The sequence below is a fragment of the Amphiura filiformis genome, chromosome 18 (assembly GCF_039555335.1).
Source record: "Amphiura filiformis chromosome 18, Afil_fr2py, whole genome shotgun sequence".
Taxonomy (NCBI): Eukaryota; Metazoa; Echinodermata; class Ophiuroidea; order Amphilepidida; family Amphiuridae; genus Amphiura; species Amphiura filiformis.
The window spans coordinates 36,601,542-36,626,515 of NC_092645.1; the positions used below are offsets into that span (position 1 = coordinate 36,601,542).

General features: G+C 35.2%; 1 protein-coding gene across 1 annotated transcript; it reads right to left on the reverse strand.

Moving 5' to 3' along the window:
- Positions 1-6,193: 6,193 nt before the first annotated feature.
- LOC140139456 (neuropilin-1a-like) lies at positions 6,194-10,435 on the reverse strand. Its single transcript, XM_072161204.1, has 4 exons — positions 10,222-10,435; positions 7,427-7,597; positions 6,611-6,762; positions 6,194-6,487 (listed from the first exon to the last, which is right to left on the reverse strand). The coding sequence occupies exons 1-4, from the start codon at positions 10,421-10,423 to the stop codon at positions 6,335-6,337; spliced, it is 678 nt and encodes a 225-aa protein (XP_072017305.1). The 5' UTR covers positions 10,424-10,435; the 3' UTR covers positions 6,194-6,334.
- Positions 10,436-24,974: the final 14,539 nt, after the last annotated feature.

Genomic DNA, 24,974 nt, shown 5'->3' on the forward strand with positions numbered 1-24,974 from the left:
GTTCTCATTTGACACCCTGTTCGTGAACATTGAGCAAGAATTGACCAAGATATGCGCCTCCAAACTCTCAAACCCCAAAATGAAAAGTTGCAATTTTAACGATTCAATTGTGCCTGTTACACTGTGTGCTTTATTGATTGGCCCGTAGTGCTTGTGTGCAATACAACGATGCGTTCCCATTGAAAATCGTTGAAAATGCAACTTTTGATTTTGGGGTTTGAGGCTTTAGAGGCGCACATCTTGGTCAATTCTTGTTCGCTATTCACAAACAGGGTGTCATATGAGAAAGCAAAGTCCAATTAACTACATGTATATTTCAGAATAATCCAAAATTATCAAGTTATTGAACAGCAAGGATGAATATAACTGACGAGTTTCTTTTTGTGCCTGGTGTATATAGGGTGATTCGGATAAGAATGGACCACTTATATTATTAAGTATGTTTAAATGAATACAACACAATATATTTACATGAATTGTGGCAAAACTTTACTTTTATTTGAAGTTTATGAAGTGAAGAACTGAAGAACTGAATGCTGTTGATGAACTTTCCTCTCCCTGGTTCTCTATCACTTTGCGGCAGCGATTCTTCCTCCCGCGATCTAACTCGAGCAGATTTGGGAGAATCGTAGGACCTCCCAATTTCACATAATCCCGTGCATCCTTGATTTTTTTTTGACCAGCATCCCAGCAAACACAAAACGTTTTCGACATCATTCGCAAAAGGTTATAAAAGGTTGTCAGAAAACGTTTAAATGTCGGGTTATATAAAGGTTATATTAAGAGTATAAAACGTTTTCATAACCTTAAAAAACATTTTTTGATAATCTATTGCTCAGCAAACAAAAATGTTTTACAGAAAACGTTTAAATGTTGGGTTATATATAGGGTATAAAAACGTTTTAATAACATTCCAAAAACATTCTTGAAAACTTGATACCAAACATTCTAAACAAAATGTTATTTTGGGGTTGAAAAAATATTTTGCGACAAATGTTTGTCCAAAATATTTTCAATAACGTTTTAAAAACGTTTCCATGACCTTTAAATTACCCGAAATTTAAATGTTATTAAAAGGTTTTGAAAAAAACATTTTAAGAACATTTCTGTGTTTGCTGGGTTCAAATATTTTAACATAATGTTATTTAAGTATTGACACAATATTTAGCAAAAATGTTTGCAAAAATAGTTTACAATAACATTTTTTGAAAACATTTAAAAATATTGTTGTAGTGTGTTTTCATACAAAACGTTTTAAAACGTTATCATAACCTTTATATAACCCGACATTTTAATGTTATTAAACCGTTTTTACCTAAACCAAATGCCAAAATATAACTTATTTAAAACGTTTTAAAAACGTTTTTGTGTTTGCTGGGATGTTCTTGTTTGTGGCTAGTGGGGGGACAGTAGACTTTCTTTTCCATTATGGACCACACATTTTCATCTGGATTGAGGTCAGGGGTGTTTCTTGGCCAAAAATCCTTGTCCAATTATGAGGGACATATGTGACTATTTCCCCTTTAAATCAAGATGCAACCGGAAGTTATTTGTTCACACTACATAAAATGCTCTGAAAATGAAAAAAATATTGCTCCAATTTCACGGAGAAAGTTTCTACATGGAGCCTGACATGTTGTCTTGAAAATTCATTGATACCCAGATGTTTAGTGCTAACAATAACTACCTGAGGGCACCATAACTGATCATCTGCCTAGTCCATACTTATCCGAATCACCCTATAGAACAAACTCATTTGTCACACAAACTATACCCAAGTACATTTATTTTGTACCATGTGATACCGTGCAAGAAAACATAAGTTATTGCTCGTTCATTCAGAGAAGATGATTTCTTCTCATTGGATGTTATTTTGGGAAATGGTATACAGCAATTTGAAGAATATCTGGGGTTGCAACAACCAAAACAAGTATGGAGGTCAGAGGTCAAATAATGTGAAAATCGTCAAGCTTCTTACACGGAAATGTTAGTAGCATATGGAGGGAAATATTCTTCTTCTCCAATATTTTTTTCTAAAAAGCTCACATGATGCAGTCATGTCTACAGTAGAATTCTCTCGACCTTTGCAGGACTTAAACCCCATTAAAAGCTATTAAACCAAGATAACACTCATTGAACAGCTCAACTGATTAAATCGGATCTTCTCTGGTTGTGCACATGTGTCTGTTTTCATGTGCGATATCGCAATAAAGCTGGTATTATAGCTTCAGTTGGGTAACCGATTATAAAGGAAACGAAAGGAAACAATGGTATGTGTACCTTTGTTCACGAAATGAGACATTGGCCTGCTTTTTGTAAACCAGCATTCTTGAAAATGAGCAACATAATGATTGTTGACTTAACACGGTTTGGAAATAATTTCTTCATATTTTTGGTGCTATCTGTCGTTTACATATCCTTCCTAAAACACAAAAGTGCGACCCTCTCCAAACACCTAAATTAGCTAAAAATTTAGGACATGTTACAAAACTATATTTTCTAGAATTTCATAGAATAGTTTAAATGTAGCTTGTACCGTTTTTTTGTGGCATCCTTCAGAACAGAGCGGTCCGTTACCAATATAGCTCAATATTTTCGGTCAAATCTCCATTCAATTAACACGGGGAGTTGCCTAGCTATGAGCTAGCTATGCTTTGCCCTCACTCATATTCTACGAAAGTGCGACCCCTTCTGAACATCTAACCTAGCTGTAATTTTAGGTCATGTTAGAGAAATATATTTGCTAGAAGTTTGGAGAATAGTTTAAATATTGGCTGGTTATTTTTCACACAGTGATGTTAACTAGGCAATGCCCATATACCTATAACATACATTGTGTGTAGAGGTCACGCGTCAATGGTGAGAGCACTGTGTATTGTGTATAGGAAAACGGACAGTAACTGCAGTATGATACGAACATTCTCTAACACTATAAAAAAAAACCAAATAAGTTTTTGTCCTTATTTTATTTCATTTATATTCATTTTTCGTTTACTGTTTTCAGAAACAAATTCCATGCAGATATGCGTGTCATAAAGAAGTCCTTTATGGGTAACTTTCCCCCTCTGCACATTATATCTTGTTAACTTGTTTCTAAAAAACATTATGTACATATTTACAAGCCAAGTATATTACAAAAAGAATTCAACATTTCTAAGCATCTACAGGGTGTCCAAAAAAGAGACCCCTCATTTCGCTCTCTTTTTCTCCTATTTCTGAAAAGTTGATCAAATGTTTTTTGGTATGTAAAGAAACCTTAAATCATTAGCTTTAATAAACCGAAACAATTATTTCAATCAGCTCATAACTTTTGAAGATATGTTCTTTTAAAGAAATGTATCCGTTTTTCACTCTGTCCACGGATGAGGTTTGGTTACATCAAATATTGAAAAGTGCATATACCATGCATGAATATAAAACATTCTCAATGATAACTTTATAAAATAACAACTTTATTTTAGGGAATGGACTTTACCGGTGGGCTTATGGGTTATGGATTTTGTTAATTGTCATTAATTTGGGCGAAATTGATGTGGGATGGGATTTCTTTTGCTATACTTGCAATTACTTATGTTTTTCTTGCAATTACTTTTTGTTTCATTATGTTTCATTATGTTTCTTACTTTCTTACTTTATTGTTTCTTGCTTTCTTTTTATTGACAACATAAGTAATTTCTCTTTTTGGAATAAAAGGTAGCCCTGAAAAGGGCTGTTTAGTTTGTCTTTGGTTCTTTTGAAGTGAGTTTACTGCGCTGCTCTGCCCTCTACCTGGTTGCCTCCTAGGGTCTATGGTTTCAGCCTTAATTCTCATTGCATTAATTGCGTTGCGTACCATCCTTGTGCGCCGGATACTTGCGAATAATAGCAGAAATACGGGGTTGCGAAGATGTTTGAAGCTAGCTGGTGATCCTCGCTTATAGCATTGTATAGTGAATGCTTTCCCAAGCCTAATGCTATTATCTATCCATGTCATTAACCGTGTGTTTCGTTTAAATCTTTGATGTAGCCAAACCTCATCCGTGGACGGAGTGAAAAACGGGTACATTCTTAAAGAGGTCATATCTTCAAAAATTGTGAGCTGATTGAAATAATTGTTTTGGTCTATTAAAGCTGATGATTTAAGGTTTCTTTACATACCAAAATACATTTGATCAACTTTTCAAAAATAGGAGAAAAAGAGGACACAATGAGGGGCCTCTTTTTTGGGACACCCTGTATCTTGTAGTTGTCATAGACTGATAACTTTCTATTAAGATTGTCCATTATGACACTAGCATTAATACATTGCACAATGCTTTGCCTTTGTCAATCAAATAGTGATAATAATTTGTTTAGCCCATGAGGTTGTGAACAAACGTTGCCGATTTGTGGATTATCATTTTTTTTTATATTTTAAGGCGTATTCAAACAAAACGAGGCTTTACGTGTACTCCCGTTTTACCATAAACCAACCACGCTGTAGTTGTATGGATTTGTTTAGAAGTAGTCCTGTAGTTTTTGGCAAAATTGAATTATTAACAGGTTTGATGTTGCTAGGGGTCAGAAAATATAATGCCAAATGTTTTAAACAAAAGTCATAAGTTTGTTAATGGTTTCAGTGGAGTCAATTTTAGTATCATTGTTGATTACTGATTAGCGCTGCAATAAAAAAAAAAAGTCGAAAATCAATAATATTGATTATATCACTAATCAATAATCATCAAGAACAAAGCTATGTTCAATGTGCAAACCAAATTTAATTTCAATATCTTTAGATGTAAAATGCTTATAACTCAAAATGACCAAAATGGACTAAGGCACTTCTACAGCTCAGGCTTGCCCCATCGTAGTTTCATTTAAAATAATGGTATCGCCCGTGTGATATCAGGCCGTGTACACACGACTGGGTCTAAAACAATACCTTTATTCTCTAATATACCATAATCACAAACAACTATACAAACATCTTTGCTCGTTCTTATGGGTTCTCCATTCCTTGTGAGGGATGCCTGGTGTAGCCTAATTAATGTAGTCTGTATTTTAAGGTGAATTATTTAAGGATTTTTGTACACTTATTTACTTTTTACTTTTATGTATGTGTGCTCTGTAAAACGCGTCGAGACTTCTGTATGATGCGCTATATATAAATCTATTATTATTATTATTATTATTATTATTATTATTATTATTATTATTATTATTATTATTATTATTATATTCCTATGCATAGATAATTATAAATTCGAGTTTATAAAATCAGGTATATAATCTTGTGGGTGCAGCCATTACAAGAACTCGTGAAAGATACCTGGATGATTTTTAGTAACACTGACTAAAGTATTGTGACCATTTTCCATGAACTGTATAAAAGATCAAAACTTTGATTACTAATGAATTTCACATACAATGCGAGAAACAATGGTTATATTTAAAAACCCTCTTACGTAGACTAACAAGTTATCGAGATGTTTACTGTAATAAAGTTAGAAAGTTGGCAATAAATTGGTCAAAAATGTACATTGCTATTAAATAGGGTTTGCGGGTATACGTAGGCGCGCGAAAAAGTGTTTGCGAGTACTCAGGCGCCCGGGCAAGTGATGGCGGGTACACAGACGTGAGCCCATTTGTTTGTGGTAACGCAGGCATTCGCGCAAGTGTTTGCGGGTACGCACACGTGCATCCCCCAATATTTTGATGGGGGTCCATACAACCATCCCCCCCCCCATGTTTCTGACCAAATTAACCTCATAGTTGGCCATTTTAGCCTACAACGTGCCAATATATGCAAGCTTCGCGCGAATGTATTACTCTTTGCACCAAGTTTCACCAGTTTAGCTTCAATATGGCACATTTTTTCCTGCGCTTCGCCCGCATGTGTACCATAACCCTATTCCAAAAGGTGCTGGATTCCAACCTCATACCCCAAAGTCAAAAAGAAATCTACGCCACTCCACATCCCCTTACAATTTTGAATCTCCTAACAATAGGCCCCCTTGACCCAAATTAATTTAGTTTCCATGTTACATAAACAACTGTAACCCACATACCCTATAATGTGAAGTTTCACACTAGAAGTATACAATGCGTTTCAATATGACAAATCTAAGTGGACAATCCAAATAGTCCTTAAAATAATCTTGGCTCCTGAGCCACAACTGCTCTAGTTTTGTTGATACACTTCACAAAATCAGCTAAAGCACAATTTTCGCAAAAATGTAGAAAATAAAAGAGCAGCCTTTATAATAATGAACAGATTCATGATCTCACACCCACTACGAATATATATGTTGTCATCTACAAATTTGCATTTCCATTTACCGATATCCGCCTTATTCTGTCGCGTTGAGTCACATATCTAGTCTTTTTTACATCCTATTATCTCGAATCTCAGTGCGTAATAGTCTCTAGATATGGTCAGACAGTAGATGCGTACAATACGGGCATATACTGGATCAGAAAAAGTTGTGGTCACCTCGGTAGAGGAGTCAACGTTGCCCGGCCAAAATGTCTATAGGGGAGAGAATGTAATTTCAATGAGTAACACAAAATACATCATAACGATTGGATTTTTATATTCATGAGCATTTATTAGACAATATTTACCTATTTTTTATCTAAAGTCAGTACTTACAATCGCGTTTCCATTTTGATCTGTAACAAACACCTCGTTGGCACCAGTAGTCACGAATGTTGACACATTGAATGATGTCACCCAGTCAGCATAGTATACAGTAGTGTCTTCATCACCCTGCGTTTTAACACCAGACACATAGGTCTGATAACCTAAACATAAACGAAATTGAAAAAGTATGTTTAAGCTATTTACCTATGGTTTCGCTTGCAACTCATGAACAGTACATCGCACCTACGTTACACTTAATTTCCAGAATTATTTTGACAAAAGATGTACTTTTGAATATTTGTGAAAATTTTTGTAACAATTGAGTAAACACTTACGGCAAATGTGTATTTAATTTTTGGAAACACGGCGAATACCATGAATGCGTTTTGAACAAGGTTGGTTTCTGGGGGGGGGGGTCAATATAATGGGGTCATACAGTTTTGGAAAGAAAAACAAGATGAGATGACCACAGATAGTGTGTTTATTTCATTCAAAATACCAGCCCCCTGAGAGTGCAAAAAGTGAGGAGCCCTAGCTCCCCGAAGTTCCTTGATAAATTAACGTTTCACAGATGTTTCATAATTAATAACCCTACTGATTTGAACCATTTATAATACATGTTCTCATTTTGGTTATCCATTTTTTCTCCATTTATTTATCGGGAGTGCAAATTTGGACTAAAATGAGAAACATGTAGAACAAACATTAGGTACATATGAATACAACCTTTATGCACATTTTGCACTGTAACTCGAAATGCAAATGAAGCTTAAAATAAATTTGGTCATAAAGTGTTACCAAATCTACATGGTGTAGTGTGATTACCTATGTCAGCTTGTATCCAAATTGGTCCTATCTGAGATTCAGCCGCATACCATGAACTGGGATCATTCAACCTTCCCTTTGTGGCTGCCCATCCAGAGCTCCACTCTGATGATGCCTGAATATTCGCATCTGGTATGCCACCATTTTCCATTCCCAGATCATCGATGCAAACTGGAAATTGAAACATTTTGTACAAGAATGGATGAATATCGTCTCTGGGCGGAAAAACCTAATATGTAATTCCAAAGGTCAAATGCTAAACCTCATATGTAAAAAAGTGGGCCCCGATTTCAAACCTCGTATGTGCAATTTTGCTCAAATTCTATTTTTGTGTGTCAACTTGAAGAAAATGTCCCAACACACCTTTCCTGCTTCCCTTTTATCTGTAAATTGCATAAGTGTCTGTAAATAAACAAATGAGCAACACCATGTTCTATGTAAATCCTGTTAAATATTAACCGTTTTTCGCGTCTCACACAAAATGGCAAAATCGTTACATATGAGGTTTTGTAATTGGCTCACTTTTTACTTATGAGGTTTTGCATTTGACCTTTGAAATTACATATGAGGTTTTCCCCGCCCATTATTCTAATGGACCTTATACTAAGTATAAGGTCCAAACCGGAGTCAACTTGATGGAAAATGCCAAGGCAAGGTGGCTATCAGATGAAATTCCAGAGTAAAACGACACAGCGTATGTTATAACATTAACCAAATTCAACAATGAAACCAAGATGTCAATTTACTCAATTTCAACCATATTTTTATTTTATATAAAGATTGCCATTTAAAACATTCAACTTTTTACACATTTTGAATTTAAACCTGACAAGTAAATAATCAGTTTCGATATTACACTATTAGTTTTCAATAATTATTATAGAATGAACAATATTATGCACTTAATTCCTCCCCAACTTGAACATGACTCCATTTAGCTACCGGAAGCACAATGTATCAATTTTTATTGATCACTTAAATGAAGATCACGATGGAAGTAAGGGCGAGTATGTTAATAGCGCCAAAAGTAATGAGGAAGCGGCAGAAGATCCTGTTATTGACGAATCCAATTTCACGCATTCCTACACCTCAATGGCAGCCATAGCCGCCACAGAGGTCGGTATACACAAGAGTCGCATTAGTGTTCATGTTCACGTAACCGCCTCAACTCAATTGCATAATTTTGGAGGTGGGCTGATCGTATTCTGTTTCGTCGAACACCTAATTTGCATAGTTTTGGAGGTTTCCATATTTGGGTTTACCTAATTAATTGTTAATGACCCGGACGTTGTTTACATCATGACGTCATATAGTTTGTTACTCGTCCGATTCGAAACACGAAAAGCATTTGCACTTTTCTTTCCATTAATGTTATATCATGAAATACCATATAGCGGAGGTGTTAGTTTTTTATATAAGGAAACTATTCAAACCGATGACCCCATATTGATAATAGCTAGATATGCTGTATTAGTTCTGGAAAGGGACCGGCGACGGGTCCGCCATTTTTTCCTTCACATTTTGAGGTAATTTAGTAGACTTGCTTACCAGTCGTTTTCGTTATCCTAACTACAGATTGCATAATTGGAAAGTGAACTTCGACGTACGTGATGCGAAAAAGTCTTGCCGTACCTTTTTTGATTCACTTACATGCATGTTTCAGCCGAGACGGTTACGTTTGCGGCCACGCAGCGGTATACAGATAAGCTCATCTAGGTTTTACTAAAGTAAAAACATCTTTGGACGGAACCCAGCTATCTCACCTAAAATGTGAAATGATGCGGCCTTGAAGGGTATTTTAAACTGCATTCTATCACCCACGTTACATGTAGAAAAAAGAATGATGACAGTTTACAACACAAAACAATCTAACATCGAATTTTAAGCGGGTTTAATCCACCCAATTGGGCACTCACAACACCTGTTTGGTGCATGCGGGGACCCTATAATGGCCGACCAAATACTGACCATGACTTGGCTCGTTGGATTCGTCTATACCATTATTCACTCTGACGCGGCAGTGCGGTCAACGCGCTGAGGCAGATTTTTCACGCGTGCATCTAGACGGCCTTTTTAAGTGTGTACGCCAGCGCTTTGGGCGAACGCTAGCAATTTGAATCTGCGCTCAATAAAATACGCACTGACGTCACTATTATGCATCAGCGATGAAGGAAATCTTATCACAGTGACATTAACCTGGTCTGAAAAACTTTCAAGGTGAAGACAAGAGTGTGACAACATTTATTAACTCACTTGCACTTATATTAAAGTCACACAACATGATTTACTTCCTAGCATGTGTTTCATGTTTTGTGTGGATAAAAGCTCATTTGCAACTGAAGGTAAGTACCAAACTGATATAGAATTACAAGGATGAAATTAAACTGTTAAATTGCACAAGTCCATATACTCATGATAAATGAATATGCTATTGATGTGAAGGGTACGTTGTTTGGTGGGAATGGCGGTTTATGTAATTTTAGATGCTGATTTTAGATGAGGCGCTCTGTGCTTTGTGGAGCGCCATATAAATGTTTTATAATAATAATATGAAAAGATAATGATGATGATGATAATAAAAAAATAATGATGATGATGATGATGATGAAAATGATGATCATGATAATGATGATGGTGATGGTGATGATGATGCTATTATGATAAAAAAAATCATATAGTTTTGCTCGCTCCTATTATAAACATGATGAAAGAATACATTGTCTTTTCATCTATTATTTCTGTTGCTTTATTGGGATTTTATTTTTTTTAAATTCTGAGTATACGAAGCTATTTACCACAATGTGTAGTGCGATCCAAGAGATCATCAAGTATATCTCTTTTCCAGTTGTTTCGCATGATGAGTAGCTGTGGGTCATCAACAAACCACAGATCACCATCCTTGTTATCCCTTCTTGGGCAAGTTTTGGCATTCAAGAATACAGGTGCTACCACGCGTTGACAAAGACATATTTCTGCAAATGGTAGAGACCATCTCATGACACCGCTTCTTGAAGGATCTGGTATTTTTTCCAGAACGCAAAGGTGGCTCTGCACCACAGCCAGATGAGCTGTAAATGAAGAAAATATTTTAATTAGAGGTTAATAACTGCGCATCGGTTGTTGGAGGGCATTGTGAAAAATCTAAACATTTTGCCTTTGGAACCGAGGAATATCCCGAGGGGCGTAGCCCCGAGAGATATTCCGAGGTCCAAAGCAAAATGTTTAGATTTTTCACAATGCCCGACATATTACCGATGCAAAGTTATTAACCTCATTCATAACCGTCACTTTAATCTCTTCACCTTACAAAATAACACAAAATTTTGCTCAAAAGTTTATAAAAATAGACGATTTTTACATCTTCCCTTTCCAAAAATTGATCAGGCTAAAATATGACGACCAATAACAAAAGTGCGTATCACAATCTGTGCAAATATGGTAGCGCGCAATCCAAATACGGCAGCCAGCGCGCGCGCAGTTTGTTCGACGCACAACAACACCCAAACGCCGGTCAATTGTGTGCGACATTGGAACAAATACGCATTTCGCGGTCAATTGTGAGATATTAATGACCGCGATTTGCGTTCGCGTTTTCACAAATAACTAAATGTAATTGGATCGCACGCATCGCGTTTATTAATGAGGTTATGAATTCGAAATGAAAACGTCAAGTACATTAGAAATATTTATAGACGAGTTAATTTAAGTATAACAGTGAGCGCACCTAGACACAATTGGAACACCAGTGTTTTTGGTCAAAGTGGTCTCAAATTGTTCCGCGTGGAAAAACATTTGGGTGATCACCAAAATACCCGGATGCAATACAATATTATTTTAATATTCGTTTTTGTACGCTTTCTTGCGTTACCATAGTCACAGCATCTGACAGCACCAACACGCGTCACAATACAACACACACAACCGTACCGGCACATGGGGGGATTATAAACAAGTAACCCCATGAATAACCATAGGAGATGTAATCCACATTTATCAATAAACATGTTTATAACCAGAATGTACGGTCTTTGGCAAAGGAAAGAGCAGAAAACAAGAAGGTCGAAGGTAAGCTTACATTACAATACACATTGGTTAGGCCTAGGCCCGGTGGCTAGGTAAGCTTAAATTTTCATTGTACCGCATAGGAAAAAGCCTGATATGAGTAATAATGATAATATTGAATGGCTTATTTTCGTGTGATACAAGAATATATAAATAGTGCATGGTACATATAGGGAAAATAGCCGGATAGTGTCCAAATTTAGCTAGAATGTGTGACCATCCATCACAAACCGTTCGTAAAGTCGGTAAATTGTATTTCGAGTTACAGTGCAAAATGTGCATAAAGGTTGTATTCATATGTACCTAATGTTTGCTCTACATGTTTCTCATTTTAGTCCAGTCAAACACCAATCTTTAATCCTATTTGTTGAAGAAGATAATGAGCTTATACTTATGTATAGAATTAGTAATAGTTTTAGTCTTTGTTTGCTTTGGCTAAATCCTCTTCAAGTGGTGGGTTAACTAACAATTAACAATGAGAGGACATTCCTAAACCTCGTTGACTTGGGGATGATTTGAAGTGACCGCCAATTATGACCAATTGATATTTAATACCAGCAATATGGAAAAAGAGAAATAATGTAGCACCAAAATAGTGTACCCTTTTGCTGAAGGATCAAAGTTTAACAAGCCATAACTCCGTTTCTGGATATCGTTTGAAATCAAATAATATATCATTGTAAAGCTTATGATATATATTTTCTAAACACGGAAGAAAACAAATTTGACCAGGGGCCGCCTTTACGAGCGTTTTGTCGTGGACGGTCACATATACTTTATGGTCGATACTATATTTTTATGAATGAACTGTAGTATGAATGGCAGCACGCTGTCATCCACATCCACATTCACTACAAAACAGTGAAATGCTTGGTTGAAATTACATCAGGTACCTGTGTCGGTTTTTGATTTTTTTAAATTGCATGTATATGAAGATAACATATTCAAGTGGTTTTTTGCCCAAATACATTTGTTTAGCAAGATACGGCTTTCGAAAGGAGTGGATACGTGCAATTGGTCTATACCCTTGAGTGTGTGAGTATTATGTAGGAAATGTCCTCTAACTTTTTCTAATGCGTACTTTAATTTGGCTTCGGACCCTTACCTGTACTTATAAGATCTGTGACTCTTCCTCATGGGTATGGGTTCCAGGCAAAAGACCCAATACACACAAGAGGGCGTTATTACTGTACTAAAGTACGTGGTATTTTGACAACGGTATACACCGTGACCATACGTATGCTAGCATACAGCGTGTATACTCTTCCAAGCACGGTCTTCACCGTGACAATACACTACGTATTGTCACAGTGTTTTCCATGTACATACGTGAGGATCACTTAGAAATCCAGGATTAAAATGAAAAGAACCCCAAAATATGTATATTGACCCAGGTCTTCTGAGGAATGTTACCTCCGGTAGGGAAATTATTTTCATTATATTCTTTACTTTATTCTCTTTCATTTGAGATCATTCCGGGCGTTTTACTTCTTTGGCATTTTGGGTTTATGTTGAGTGTCGCCCCCGGTGGGGAAATGTTTGTATTATATACTTTACATTTTTCTCTTTCATGTGACACCATGCTGGGGGTCATACCTTCTTGGCATTTGGAGATATGTAAATTTAAGACCAAAAGGTTGCTGAGTAAGGAAGTAAGGGTTAAGACTAATATAGGATGAGACAATTGCATGGTTCAGCAAAAATAGTGGAGCTTAATGCCGGGTTGGGCACTCACATGCACAGGTGGTACTGGTATGTGCGGCGTCCCTTTTTCATGTTCTCCGACAATTCTTTTTAAAGACCCAGTCACATTTGGATCATGCTCCACGGTTATTTAGCACAAATTGGAATTTTTAAGTTACACAGCGCAGAACTTTGACCCATTTTAGTTCACTAGAACCCACAAAAGATGAAATCTCAGTTCATCAAGTCCCTATTTTGCCCGAAAATCACTTCTTAGTTCCCAAAGTTCGGCGCTTCGATTTTCTAATTTTTTAACATGACTGCAATTCGGCGATTTTTGACATTGTTTCATGTGATTTTACATTATTTCATGTGATTTTACATTATTTCATGCATTACATTTTTTACTAACAATTCAGCTCATATCTCCGCACTGTATAGTCGTGCGGAAGACTCTTTTCAAGCTCATTCATCTGTAAAGAAATGTCCATGAGCACGAGAAATAGGCAAATAACAATAAAAAGTCCTTTAAAAAAGGAATGGGGCGCCCAATGTGAGCTTGGACGTGATATAGTGAATTCCATGGTGTTAAGATTTGGTATCATAATGATTTTTTCTAGGGAAGAGTAGAAGATGATCAAATGCAAGAGAAATGTGTTTGATTGGGGAAGGTGTATGACAGGTCCGTTTTGGTTGTAATATATTGAATTTTTTTTATGTTTTCGTGTCAATTTGCGATTAGGTGGGGGGGGGGCCGGGGAGTTCTGTTTTTGGGGCCTATTGTAGTGAGGATATTGCTTTGGATATTGAATATTGTTGAATTTCGTTATGCAGGGGTATATGATGGATAGTATAGAAGACACAAATAAGTAAGCTCCCCCGGCAAAATATTGGGAGGGGGGGGTAATCCCCCCACCCGGGATCTACGCCTATGTTGATCAAAAGAAAACGTTATTTTTTTTATAAATGTATAACGTCTGTGATACATAATTATGCATCATGTACTTGCTAATACACTGAAAATCAAATAGAGATGAAGGATAAAAAACAATTACACAATTAAACAATTACAGAACATTCATTCTTCATAAAAGTAGCTATGGGTAGGCCTATAGAATGTTTACAAGATAAGAACGTTAATGTTTTGTACATGAACGTAACGTCTTTGATACATAGTTGTTAACACACTGAAAATCTGGCTAGAAATGTACAACACGTAGCAATGATTAACAATGTTGAAAATACAAACGTAACGTTTTGTTCATAAACGTAACATCCTCGACACTGAAAGTCTAAATAGAGATTCTACAATTTGATGATATCCAAAAGGCCCGGACAAAAGGATTCTTAGCATTAAAAGGTATATAAAACAAGAAATGTCTTTAAAAAAGACAATGCCTCCAAGATACCAGTGGGCACCTTTTGTTATTAGTTAAGGAGACACTTATAATGCTAGCTTTAAGGTAACACTATTGGATATAGATTTTTGTCTGATTGAAATATGTGAGTCCATTCTCTCCTGATTACAAGACTGAAAATTTTATTTTAATCGGATACGGTATTCGGTTACCAAAATATGGCCTGTCAAAATGGCGCGAAACCAAAAAGTTGGCAACAAATTTCTTTTATTTTTGTTATGCAATGTTGTCAGGTAGGCCTTATTTTCTAATTATATATGCAAGAATTATACAAAGTAAAATGTTCAGATTGGCTACAAAATAAGATATAAAACCCATGGATGCCTTTTTCCATTTAAATTTCCATTTGCATAATTAATTAGGGCCCTAATCAACTTTTCTAATAAGTGGCCCTAATTAATTATGCAAATTGAAATTTGCCAAAACGCAACCGTAATTTTGTAGTATAGTGTGTGTTCTACCCATGTACCATGCCCAGTACCATAGCTCTTTTAATTGTATCTGAAATCTTTACTTTGCATAATTCATGCATGTAATTAGAAAATCATCTGGCAACTGGACTTGTCAAAAATATAGAAAATAAACAGAAAGTTGTTGCCAATTTTTTGTTTTGGTTTCGTGCCATATTGACAGGCCATATCTCAAGAACCGAATGTAATCTACAGGACATAAGCTTTAACATATTATTTAAATAGAAAGAAAATCTAAATTTGTGCATTAGCCAATAGGGCCACGGTCACCTAAAGCCATCTTGCAATCTTGCAGATAATTATTCTGATGTATGAAATAAGACCTTCAAACTTTCAGATATGAAGAGTTCCAGATGCAGGCAGCCGTTTCTGTTTTTTAAATATAGGCCTATAAGTTGTATCAAGAGTCATTTCTCGTGGATTTTTTGACTGAAAATTACGATTGTAACGTTTCAGAGTAACAAATTTTCGTATCAGATTTTTTTATGCTTGTTTATTATATTTTGTATTCAGGACTAAAATAATATTACCGTAATATTATTATATTTAGGGGGGTCTTTTCATAGGCCATTACTCTTTTGTATGTGTAATTGAATAAAAAATCAAAAACATTGTTTTGTTTTGTTTCCTTCATTTGTGCTTTGTCTTGCATCGAAAGGGCCAATATCAACACCTTGTTTGTAAGAAGTATTGTGTGGGGGAAAGATGATTCTTGCATTTTATTTTTATCTTAACAAACAAAAAGCAAAATTCTCAGTCAAAGTCTTGAAACGGTCATGGGTATGCAATGCATGCAAAAATATTGCAACAGTACTCAGTAGAATGTAAAAAACTGACATACATACCACCAACATGACCAACCACGCATAGGAATTGGGGAAGCAAATACTTTAAAACGAATTATTCCGAATTATATCAACAATAAAATTGCAATACTTTAGTACATGTATTTGAACAGCAATGAAGCCGGCCATAGGCGCGGCTAGGCGTATCATACCATACATTGCAGTTCAAATGCATCATGATCATGATTGTGGCCTAGTCGAGCCTAGCATACATGCCAGTCGGTCTGCTGACTCGCCGCGGCACAAAAATACCTCAATTTTGCACAAAACAATCCATGATGTCAAATTATCACATCCAAAGTGTCGCCATGAACGTCAGCTTCAACTTCTCCAGCCAAAGTTTTGCATTGATAATCAGGTTTCATGTAATCATGAAATTAAACCTTGTTTGATGTGTATTCCCATTGCCACAGCATAACGGTTTTCCAACTTGTCTTCTACGATAAAGCTGCTTATGAGCGCTGAGGCTACAACCTATAATTAAAGACCGAATTAAAAAAAAGACTAGTTTGCGTCTGATGTCATGACAAAGGCGCGCCGTGATTGGTTGCTGACCTGCGCAGCATGGCATTTTTGGTCTGGTTGACAGGACGGCATACGCAAGCTAGTCTTTTTTAATTCGGTCTTCAATTATACAACATATGAGTTTGAAAATATTCTAATGCATAATTCATTAACTTGATAGACCCACGCCATTGGCGCCACGTGCTAGGTGTTTCTAGAATCCCTATAGAATAAGATTAATTTTAATGCTAATTTATTGCACATGCTGAGGAAGCGTGATTACCTTTTTGAACATTCGGAAATGGCGATAGGCGAATTTATGTATGGCGCAGAGAGGTGGGGATATATATTGGGCTCTCAATATTGGGCGGAAATTAGAGTACTTGTCAGAATATAAATTTGTACAATCGGCCTACATGCCGCGCAATGTGCGGCATTTTAGGTGTCAATTTCAAAGCAAACTACCTCCTGCGGAGGCAGAAAAATACGGCAATACTGTTATCCATGGCTTAGGAAGTTTGAGTTCAATGGCGTAGAATAGAGCAGAACAGCAACCTTACTTTTTCGAAAATTAACACCATGCACCAAGTCACCAACAATGACTATAGAGACGCGATGAAAAACAATCAGGTCAATGGCCATATAACTGTCCAATCACAATCAATTGACAAGTGCATGATCAATGCATGACCTCGTAAATAGGCCAATTAGGGTATTCCTTTTTGACCTCGGGTAACACGCTCTTGTATATCTGTAGTCTTGCCAGCAAGACTTCAGTCTTTATCAAACATAATGACATCTACGGACCTGAATTCTTGCAGCGGTACATAGGGATGCACTGTACGTTTAAGAAATCCAAACTTCAAGCATCAAGAAATATACCTTGCATTTGTCAGTTTTACCTCGGAGATGTTGTAGACCCTCTCTACACAGTGCAAAAACATCACAAGGAGAATGCTGCTCAATATGATAAATCCAAATCATGAAAATAGAACAATTTTGCACAGCAATATTTTGACCACTTTTGCACTAAGGCACCAGAAATAGTACAGGAGCAGCAACCTCAAAAAAATGACTTCGTTCATCCCCCACTACATACAAGGTTTGACACCATAGGTAGTTAGTATGGACCCTCTAGATCACTGCTAGGTAGGTAGTGGACTCAAATTGTGGTATCACTTTTTTTTACAGGTCATTTTATGTGTGGACGTATAATCGCATAAAATCACCAAAAATAGGACAAAATTAAGGGGTAGGGGAGATATAAATTCTCATAACTCAACTTTTACTCATAATAATGAATTTATTTTGGTATGAATATGTAGCTAATTGATTGTTCTAACTGCCTAGTATTATTTGAAAGCAAACCTAGGTTTCATTTGATCATGATTTGAAGTGGCCAGTCCATACACTAGTGAAAAATCAGATTTTTCACAACAATGCGCAGGGTGGGTGTTTTTGTGACATTGGCTTCAAATTTTACTATTGTGCCAATTTCTATTTTCAAAATTAATTAAGTTTCCTTTTTTTAATTTTGTTTTTAATATCAAGCATATCTAGGCAAACTTTGATGTTCTGGTTCAAATATTTATGTATGTGCATGTTTGCTTGCATGTTGGTTTGTGTTGTGTGGGTTTGGGGTAGGTGTGTGTGGGTATGTGGGGTGGGTGCGGGGTGTGTATAGGGTTCAGGGTTGGGTGTTTTACATGTTTTAACTTGAATATGTCACTCGGCTGAACTATATAAGTTCTATTAACAAAATTTGTTTGTTAAGTTGCCATTCATGTAATATTTTGAATATTTATATGTGTGGGGTGAGATCAACCGCTGTTTGTCAGGAAAATAGACTGAAAATGTAAAAAAATAGTTACTTTTCCACATGTAGCAGCGTGTGTAACAATATTAAGGGTAGGGAAATATAAACCATCATAACTCAACTTCAACTCATGATAATGAATTCATTTTGGAATTCATATGTAGCTAATTGATTGTTCAAACGTGTTAGTATTATTTTAAAGCAAAGCAAACATTAATTGTCAGGTAGATAGCCATAAAATGTGAGAAAAGGTTACTTTTCTATGTATAACCATGTCAAATATGGCATTATTAAGGGTAGGGAAATAAAACCACCATAACTCAACCTTTACTCATAATAATGAATTCATTTTGGTATCAACATGTAGCTAATTGATTGTTCTAACTTTCCAGTATTATTTTTAACAGAAAAACCATAAGATAGACATAAAATACCATAAAAATGTTAATTTTCCAATGGGTAACAGCGTAAAATTTGACAATATTAAAGGTTAGGGACGTACAAACCAACGTAACTCGACATTTATTCATTATAATTCATTCATTTTGGCAGTAATATATAGCTATTTGGTTGTTGTAATCTTTTAAAGCAAAATAACCATTAATTGTTAGCTGGAAAGACATAAAATGTTTAAAAAATGTCAATTTTTCATGTGTAGTACCGTAAAATATGACAATATTAAGGTGTAGGGGACATTCAAATCACCAAAACTCAAGTTTTACTGATGAAAATGAATTCATTTTGGTAACAATATGTAGTTAATTGTTAGTTCTAACTTTCTAGTATTATTTAAAAGCAATTAAACCATTAGTTGTGAGGTAGATAGACATAAAATGTACGAACATGTTAATATTCAATGTCTAACAGCGTAAAATATGACAATATTAAGGGGTAAGGGGACATACAAATCACAAAAACACAGGTTTCACTGACGAAAGTGAATTCCATTTTGGCATCAATATGTAGCTATTTGATAGTTCTAACTTTCTAGTACTATTTTAAAAGCAACTTAAAATTCATTAGTTGTCAAGTAGATAGACATAAAATGTATGAAAATGTTAATATTCATTGTCATTGAACTCAAAAAACAAACATGGGAGACAACAACATTTTGTGGTGGTCATGTTCTATACCCACCGAGAGATCATTTGGTTTATTTATAACGAATATCCTCTATGGGATTTCTTAAGTATCTCCTACCAAAGAAAACTGCCTCTACACCAGACAATACCATAATCTGCGCATATTTAAAGGCACATTATTTCTTTATGACGTTATTATCATTCATATATAGAATATTTGATTCTTACATAATGTATCACATACATAATCCGCACTACTTGGCACCATATTTCCCACTCCATGGAAAGTACCCAACCTGACGCAACATGAACATAATCTGCGCTAATTGGCACCAATATCCTATGGAGTAAAAGCCTAAAAGCCGTGACAAACATAATCAGCGCTGTTGAGCCCAAAAAGATCCCAAAACGCAGACAAAACAATCACGCGCATTTTAATTTCAATTTACAAATTGAAAGGCCATCCCATTTGGAATTCTTATCGTGTGTATTTTATAACACCCAATTCCATACTTACACACATGTATTAAAGGTTACATGTAGTTACTATTGAAAATATATTCGATTTCAAATAATGACCATGTCATTTGCCATGATTTGTCATAAATGCATATAATTAATGCATAATATCATTGAAAGCCGAAAAATAACTGCACGTATGCGTCTTCTTTTATAGACATGAAAAGTTTTGCTTCAATCATTTCATGTATTTATTTACCACAATGACTAGGAAACTGTTGACATACATGTAACAGGCTTATGTCTTTAACTTCAACAACCATTTTTGACTTGTTTTGTTTTTTGATTATGCCGTAAACATGGTAGACAGTGGTAAAGTGCTTTTTCTTTAACTTTGGCTACTTTTTGATTTTATGATAAAGTGCCTACTTGACGCCGACAGAAACATTCTTTTTTGTGGAATTATTTAGCTTACATATTTTCAGACTTTAGAATTTGCTATGAATTCAAAGTCATATCAAACTTATTTTGAACTTGACTTATTACTTTATTTCTATACAGCTGGTTCTCATTTCCCTTGTGAACCATTTTTCTCCAGTGTTTTGCGCTGGGAGACATCTTAGTTTAACAAGACCACTCTATGCAGTGTTTAAGGCTCAAGTATATACAATTGAAAGCTTTTAGACTTGAACTTGAATACAAAATTATAATCACTTGCTGACTTGCGAGTTATTATCTTATCTGTGTCCCCACTTGTTATGATAAACATGTTTTATTAAACATAAGCCATTTAATTGATTTCAATTAAGCCTGCAAAGGCTTGATAATATTTACTTCAATTCTTATGTTATGCATGAATTCGAAGCTACCTCATATTGTGAACATTTGACATTTATTGTGATATTTCTGTATATACAATTGAAAGCTTTTAGACTTAAACTTGAATTCACAATTATAATCACTTGCCGACTTGCGAGTTATTATCTTATCCGTGTCCCCACTTGTTATGATAAACCTATTTTATTAATCATGTTAAGCCATTAAATGAACTTCAATTAAGCCTGCAAGGCTTGATTATATTTACTTCAATTCTTATAATGTTATGCATGAATTCGAGGTGAACATTTGACATTTATTATGATATTCCTGTTTCAAATGATTACCTTGAAAACGTTTAACGCTCTGATAAAACATTTAATGCTCGTGTTAATTTAAACCGCATAATTTAGCATTAAACATGTTTTCAAAGTTACGTAAAACTTAAAACCAATTGATTATTCTTACTTAACTTTCCGCTAAAACATGTAAACTTATACATGACTCACTGTTACTTTACTTTCACTTAACATATACATTTATTGGGCGTGGAGGGTGGGTTTTTCAGTAGACGTTGATCTCTCGATGATAAAACATGATGTGAGTCAAAAACCCATTTGCATTTGACCAGCTACATTATGCCAAGTGATTGGTTGTATCATAGCAACAACAAAGACCTTTAACAAAACCATTATGCTTGCATTATCCATGCACCTGTTTTAACATGGGTGAACGCATATCTGAAATCACTGATGTGCATAACTCCAAGTGGGTGAACGGCCTAACCCATATTATACACAAGGGTAAAAAAACCATTTATACGCCTGGCCAAAAAATTTTCTCCCCATTGACAATCTGGTTTTAATTCGACTTCGCTTATTTAAAAACCATTGTCATTGAACTCAAAAAACAAACATGGGAGACAACAACATTTTGTGGTGGTCATGTTCTATACCCACCGAGAGATCATTTGGTTTATTTATAACGAATATCCTCTATGGGATTTCTTAAGTATCTCCTACCAAAGAAAACTGCCTCTACACCAGACAATACCATAATCTGCGCATATTTAAAGGCACATTATTTCTTTATGACGTTATTATCATTCATATATAGAATATTTGATTCTTACATAATGTATCACATACATAATCCGCACTACTTGGCACCATATTTCCCACTCCATGGAAAGTACCCAACCTGACGCAACATGAACATATTCTGCGCTAATTGGCACCAATATCCTATGGAGTAAAAGCCTAAAAGCCGTGACAAACATAATCAGCGCTGTTGAGCCCAAAAAGATCCCAAAACGCAGACAAAACAATCACGCGCATTTTAATTTCAATTTACAAATTGAAAGGCCATCCCATTTGGAATTCTTATCGTGTATTTTATAACACCCAATTCCATACTTACACACATGTATTAAAGGTTACATGTAGTTACTATTGAAAATATATTCGATTTCAAATAATGACCATGTCATTTGCCATGATTTGTCATAAATGCATATAATTAATGCATAATATCATTGAAAGCCGAAAAATAACTGCACGTATGCGTCTTCTTTTATAGACATGAAAAGTTTTGCTTCAATCATTTCATGTATTTATTTACCACAATGACTAGGAAACTGTTGACATACATGTACCAGGCTTATGTCTTTAACTTCAACAACCATTTTTGACTTGTTTTGTTTTTTGATTATGCCGTAAACATGGTAGACAGTGGTAAAGTGCTTTTTCTTTAACTTTGGCTACTTTTTGATTTTATGATAAAGTGCCTACTTGACGCCGACAGAAACATTCTTTTTTGTGGAATTATTTAGCTTACATATTTTCAGACTTTAGAATTTGCTATGAATTCAAAGTCATATCAAACTTATTTTGAACTTGACTTATTACTTTATTTCTATACAGCTGGTTCTCATTTCCTTGTGAACCATTTTTCTCCAGTGTTTTGCGCTGGGAGACATCTTAGTTTAACAAGACCACTCTATGCAGTGTTTAAGGCTCAAGTATATACAATTGAAAGCTTTTAGACTTGAACTTGAATACAAAATTATAATCACTTGCTGACTTGCGAGTTATTATCTTATCTGTGTCCCCACTTGTTATGATAAACATGTTTTATTAAACATAAGCCATTTAATTGATTTCAATTAAGCCTGCAAAGGCTTGATAATATTTACTTCAATTCTTATGTTATGCATGAATTCGAAGCTACCTCATATTGTGAACATTTGACATTTATTGTGATATTTCTGTATATACAATTGAAAGCTTTTAGACTTAAACTTGAATTCACAATTATAATCACTTGCCGACTTGCGAGTTATTATCTTATCCGTGTCCCCACTTGTTATGATAAACCTATTTTATTAATCATGTTAAGCCATTAAATGAACTTCAATTAAGCCTGCAAGGCTTGATTATATTTACTTCAATTCTTATAATGTTATGCATGAATTCGAGGTGAACATTTGACATTTATTATGATATTCCTGTTTCAAATGATTACCTTGAAAACGTTTAACGCTCTGATAAAACATTTAATGCTCGTGTTAATTTAAACCGCATAATTTAGCATTAAACATGTTTTCAAAGTTACGTAAAACTTAAAACCAATTGATTATTCTTACTTAACTTTCCGCTAAAACATGTAAACTTATACATGACTCACTGTTACTTTACTTTCACTTAACATATACATTTATTGGGCGTGGAGGGTGGGTTTTTCAGTAGACGTTGATCTCTCGATGATAAAACATGATGTGAGTCAAAAACCCATTTGCATTTGACCAGCTACATTATGCCAAGTGATTGGTTGTATCATAGCAACAACAAAGACCTTTAACAAAACCATTATGCTTGCATTATCCATGCACCTGTTTTAACATGGGTGAACGCATATCTGAAATCACTGATGTGCATAACTCCAAGTGGGTGAACGGCCTAACCCATATTATACACAAGGGTAAAAAACCCATTTATACGCCTGGCCAAAAAATTTTCTCCCCATTGACAATCTGGTTTTAATTCGACTTCGCTTATTTTAAAACCATTGTCATTGAACTCAAAAAACAAACATGGGAGACAACAACATTTTGTGGTGGTCATGTTCTATACCCACCGAGAGATCATTTGGTTTATTTATAACGAATATCCTCTATGGGATTTCTTAAGTATCTCCTACCAAAGAAAACTGCCTCTACACCAGACAATACCATAATCTGCGCATATTTAAAGGCACATTATTTCTTTATGACGTTATTATCATTCATATATAGAATATTTGATTCTTACATAATGTATCACATACATAATCCGCACTACTTGGCACCATATTTCCCACTCCATGGAAAGTACCCAACCTGACGCAACATGAACATAATCTGCGCTAATTGGCACCAATATCCTATGGAGTAAAAGCCTAAAAGCCGTGACAAACATAATCAGCGCTGTTGAGCCCAAAAGATCCCAAAACGCAGACAAAACAATCACGCGCATTTTAATTTCAATTTACAAATTGAAAGGCCATCCCATTTGGAATTCTTATCGTGTGTATTTTATAACACCCAATTCCATACTTACACACATGTATTAAAGGTTACATGTAGTTACTATTGAAAATATATTCGATTTCAAATAATGACCATGTCATTTGCCATGATTTGTCATAAATGCATATAATTAATGCATAATATCATTGAAAGCCGAAAAATAACTGCCAAACAAGTTCCTTCATTTCAAAAGGAACTTGCTTAACACCCGCCCCTTTTTTTTCAATTTCAATGATTCAATGCTCCTGGATGCAACATGGAACATGTAGCATGAAGTTAGCTGGCGCTACTCGGCTTTATAGGATAAAGAATTATTTCACTTGTGGAGCTTGAGTTGATGATTGTGATTTTAGAGTGGCACACGATCGGCCAACATAATTGCCCAAATTACTTTTGGGTTAAGCGATTAGCACCTGGAGAACTGATTTTAAGCATTGAAGTGGCTAAATGCTTTACCGTATATTTTATTTCTTACATCCTAACGGTTTTCAAATAAATGTTGAATAAAATGAACACATATTTTGAATCATACATATCAAACACAAATTCCCATATCAACCATTTGGATTTCATACTGTCACTGATACCGAATAGATGCAATTGGAACGTAGAAAAACCTAATCAAAACCTTCGTGGGATAAAAGCAGGAAAACCTTCCAATTGCAGCGTGTATCGTTTCAATATTTACAAAGGATTTTCATACAGGATCTATATACAATTTTTCTTTCATGAACTTGTTTTATCATTTCGCCTTTGCCAACTGTGAGGTTCATAGCAAGAGTGTTATATCAATTATGTTACCTACTTGCTTTATTATGCATTTCAGGA